The 4,766-nt window shown below is 34.3% G+C and overlaps 1 protein-coding gene across 1 annotated transcript; it reads right to left on the bottom strand.

Moving 5' to 3' along the window:
* Window positions 1–1,565: 1,565 nt before the first annotated feature.
* On the bottom strand, window positions 1,566–4,766 carry LOC130989421 (RNA exonuclease 4-like). Its single transcript, XM_057913423.1, has 7 exons — window positions 4,435–4,766; window positions 4,161–4,312; window positions 3,611–3,741; window positions 2,961–3,172; window positions 2,615–2,821; window positions 2,075–2,155; window positions 1,566–1,974 (listed from the first exon to the last, which is right to left on the bottom strand). Exons 1-7 carry the CDS (start codon window positions 4,443–4,445, stop codon window positions 1,737–1,739), a joined length of 1,032 nt encoding a protein of 343 aa, XP_057769406.1. The 5' UTR covers window positions 4,446–4,766; the 3' UTR covers window positions 1,566–1,736.

The following is a 4,766-nucleotide window of genomic DNA, read 5'->3' as shown; positions in this document are numbered from 1 at the left end:
CGGCCAGGTGCGAGGCGAGGTCGAGCGCTGGACCCGGGGCGAAGGCTGAAAAATTGATTTGCGTGGAAGCCACGCCACGCGCGTGAAAAAAAAAAAAAAAATTGAAGAGCGATGGTGAAATTTGCAGAGCGGCTGGGTGGGGAAGTTGGGGAAGAAGGAAGGGAAAAAAGGCTGGGTGGGGTGGGGTCGGTAGGGTTTCAATTTTTTTTTTCTTTTAAAATCCTATTTATTTTAGTTAATGTAATATTGAATATTTCAATTTTTAAAATCCTATATTTTCTTTATGTATTTTTTTATTATTTAAATTATGTAATATTTTTTTTATTGTAATGTTGGAATTTTATTTTTAATAAAAATTTGAAATTTTAAAATTAAAGTGTAGAATTGGGGATTTTATTTTAAAATTGGACTTGAAGGAGCACATTTGGTCTCGTTTTGGTCCGATTGAGCCCTAGAAAATTATTGTAATTTTTTTTTATTATTATTGTATTTAAATTATGTCTTTAAATTATTGTAATGTAGAATTTTAATTTTAATAAAATATGAATTTTGTGGAAATGAGGATCTAAGCACCCACCTAAGACACAATGCATTGGAGAGGAGTGTGTCTTAGGTGGGGCCCACTCCTAAGACACCCCTCTAAGACACCACCATTGTGGATGCTCTAATGGTTACACTTTCAAACGCCACTAATTTTTATGACACACGAATATTAGCTACCAAGCCCCAACCACTAATAGAAACTTTTTTTGTAGTGGGTCCATGGCCGTCTCGGCATTATATGCGACATCATCGGCATTGTTAGTATGCATCCCCTCTCTCCACACTAGTTCGTAGCCCTTAAACCCTTTTTTTCTATGTCTTTTTACGTGACATATGTATATGTATTGATGATAGTGAAATTATTTGTGTTATCGTCTGCAGAAATGTGTCATAGAAATTATTTGACCTTTACATTGCAGTGATTTTATTGACTTACATCAAATTTTTTTTCATTAATTAGATATATATATAAATTTATGAGTTGCAGGAGCGTTGTAACTCTCTGTCTACGCTTATTACTACTTTAAGAATTCTTCAAATGATGAACTCCATGCTATAGAGTTTGATAGTTTGATCTAGTATTTTTTTTAGATTTTATGTTAGTTTACCACATTAGTATTTCTAGAACTAGGATTTATTCAATATTCTTTTCCAAATAAAACTTTCTATAGCCTTGATTTCTTGAAACCTTAATTAATTCTTTGTGTCAATTACATTAATCAGGTGCAGAAAAAAAAAAAAAAAGTTTATTATAGTTATGTTCTCGAGGTGGATTAGCATGGATCATGCTTTCAGGCCTTGGGGTTGCCTAGCTTACACATTAATTTGGAACTTCATGGTATATATTGATTCATTTTTTATATTTTTTTTGCAAATATTTAATTCACATGTATAATTTCATTCAGTCACAGGTTCAAAATTCATACTCGTAAGATATTGTAAATTTCTAATGTCACTCAAACAATAACTAAAATACATGCCACGTACAAAACACAATGCTATATAATTAAAACTCTCAAATATCTAGGAAATACTCTTTCCATTGAAAATAGAAACAATGAAGTGCACATAGCAAGCATTCCCATTATTGAATCTTCTGATACTACATATAATATAAATCCTCAAGAAGAAAAAGAAATAAATAGTGATTATACATATAGTAAATAGTTGAAATATAATTTGTTGTGGAGTATTCATTTGGAGTCCAAACACCAACAATAATAATCAGATCTTGACATCTCCAGCATCTTTTCTGGGCTCATTCTCTCTAGCTCACTTTGCCTCCACGATGCGAAGTTATTCCGATTCTGTTGATCTGAAGCCAACGGATAACTCTCGACCCGATGATCTTGTGATCTCATTCTCTTGTACAGCCTCATCGTTGCAACACAGTCCTCGTACGGATCTTGCACGCCGCTCTGAATGTCATATCTATAAAAATAAAATTTGAACTCATCCATACTATATATAGTAAAGACCACATATATATTTGACATGAGATGATGAAATATTATATTAGATGTCCACTTACCCGAGATATGCTTTTGTTAGATATTTGAGTGAGTTGCTCAGCTTGCTCGTCTTCATCAATGGTGGATATTTTGCTGTATCCCTATATGGTGTCAACAAAAAAAAAAAAGTCACATTAAATAGAGTTGCATGACATATATATTTATTTTAGATGCATATGGTGTTTCGCTGAGCTTATAAGCTCTTCAAAGTGTCTATCAAAATAAGCTCTCAAAAAATCAGTTCATCTACTTCCATTTTTTTTTTCATAATCTTATACTGCAACAATCATTTATAAATATATTTCAACCATGTTTTGTTACTTTAATCATATATACCCCTTAAAACTCATTTCTCTTCATTTTTTTCTCTTTTTTTTTAACAAAATTTTTCTCTCTAACTTATAAGTTGAACTAATCAAGCACTTTGACACTTATGAGGTTTTTAGAAACTATATCTTATAACTCTTGAAACATCTTAATTATATAAGTTCTTTAAATTAAACTTAGCCAAACACCCTTCTAGTATAATTTGAGGAGGAGAGAGAGAGAGGTGGGCTTGCCTGATGAGGAATTCAGGATATTCTACTTCCAAGCATTTCAAATCATGATCAAGCCCATGGCCTACAAGAATCCTAGCTTTCCCACTTCTAGACCGGATTTGCCATATTGGCTCCCCATTGCACAAGTAGTCTTGAATCTTCCTCCCAACTTGCCTCACCGGCGTCGCGTCCCTCAAATATTCCGCCCTGATGCCTGTCGTCTCGTACCTGTAATGACACGAATTTTAATAAAAATGGTGGGTCATAAGTGATAGAATAAGTAAAATGTTGTGGAATAGTACGTACCAAAATGATAATTAAAAATGAAGTATTCTTTCAAGTAGTATAACTTTATTTGAAGGTTTACCTGTAATTTGTGACAGGAAGGTTTGGCTTGACATAGGTGTGGAAGATAACCTTTTCATTCTCATCAAGAAGACAAACCCTCGCGCAAAGGTCCAAAGAGCCGTCACAGCCTCCACCCACCATTTTGCAAGCCAGGGAAACCACTTTCCCTCTGCTGTTGTCTATCCTCAAATCATCTTGAATTCCCAGGTTAGCCATTCTATATAGGATACCCTAATTTTTCAACAAAAAAAAAAATCATGAATAATTACACACACAATACAAGAGTTAGAAGGTTTTTTAGGGCAATATCTTAGACTGATTTGGAAACTAAGATAAAAGTTTTCGGGGCTTGCAAAGATAGAACACTAATTGATAAGTAATGCACGTGCATGACGATTCTCAGACTCATTTTAAGAGTTTCAGGCTTTACTTTGATTGTCGTAAGCATAGTCATGTGCTCGGTCCATGCAAGTAGCCTGAAACACTTAAAATAGGCTGAGAATTGTCATGCGGGTGCATTAATTAGTGTCTTACTTTTGCAAGTACGAAAATTTTTGTCCTAATTATCAAATTAATATAAAGTATTATCCTAGAAAACCCTCTAACTCCACGACATGATGATATAGATTTCAAGTGCAAAGTAGTTTAGACCGTTCGTTTGTTTCTTACATTGTTTCCCCGCGAAAACTGGCATTTATCTCTGTGGTGCTGAAGAGCGTAGCGGCTGCTGAAAATATTCAAGCATATGTCACATCCTCGTTCCTTGAATATCCTCTCGCATTCTGCTTTAGGCAAAGGTCCTGTATAAATGAGAGATTGTGGTTAAATTAGTTAGTGAATGTCTGTTTAATGCATAAAGGAAATCATATCATTTAGAAATGAGCGGCTATGGTCAAATTTGGCTTTTCGGTAAATAAGGAGTATTTGTAAGGTTGAAATATAAAGAGAAGGTGTAAGATCATGTTTTAAAAGTGTGTTCTCTTTCATTGTAAATTTCTCCTTTTAATTAAATCTCTTGTTTCATTTCCCTAAAAAAAACTTCATCATTTCTCATTCCTCATTTTCACTTATCCCTTCATTTTTGGTATGATAAAATTATCCATGTTTGGAGTGAAAATGAGAACGAGAAAATGATAAAAAGTCAATTAATTACTGTATACTCTTGGTCGACGGCGGGAGTGGTTTCTATATTTGACGGGAAAAAGAAGAAGAAGAATACCTATGAGATGCTCTCTGAGAGATTCAAAAGAGCGACAATGCTTGTGGCAGATTCCACAAAGGGGTTCATGATTTGAGTGATATGAAATCCTCATATGTTCAACAAGATGTTCCATCTTATTGAACTGCCTGTAGCAGGCTGCACATTTGTTCCTAAAAATACAATCAAAATCAAATTATTCAAACCATCATCATTGCATGAAACAAACAAGTCTATAATACTATATATTATAACCTCATATATGTATATATATAGTGTAAAAACTCGTACGTACCTGTTGTCCATGAACGAGGTCGAGTTTGCAGTTGTGTAGTTGCCACTTGTGAAGAAATGCAAGCATTGCAGAGCTATTTATATATGAGAGAGAGAGAGAGAGATTCGTCACCTTCATTGGTCGCATGAAAATGTGTCATTTTCTCTAGAATTCACCTGCTGTTTCAGCAAGAAAAAAACATTCGTGGCAATCCAAATGCTCTGTGGCCCACATTTTTAGCTGCTAGAATATTTCCTGCAGTTACCATATCTCAGGGCATCTCACTCTCTCTCTCTCTGTATAAGCAAGGAGCATGTTAACTTGAGTTGAGATGATAATATATGCTGTCAAAT

Source organism: Salvia miltiorrhiza, chromosome 6 (assembly GCF_028751815.1).
Source record: "Salvia miltiorrhiza cultivar Shanhuang (shh) chromosome 6, IMPLAD_Smil_shh, whole genome shotgun sequence".
NCBI lineage: Eukaryota > Viridiplantae > Streptophyta > Magnoliopsida > Lamiales > Lamiaceae > Salvia > Salvia miltiorrhiza.
Note: the sequence above shows the minus strand (reverse complement) of the source record. Positions and strands in the feature narration are given on the sequence as shown.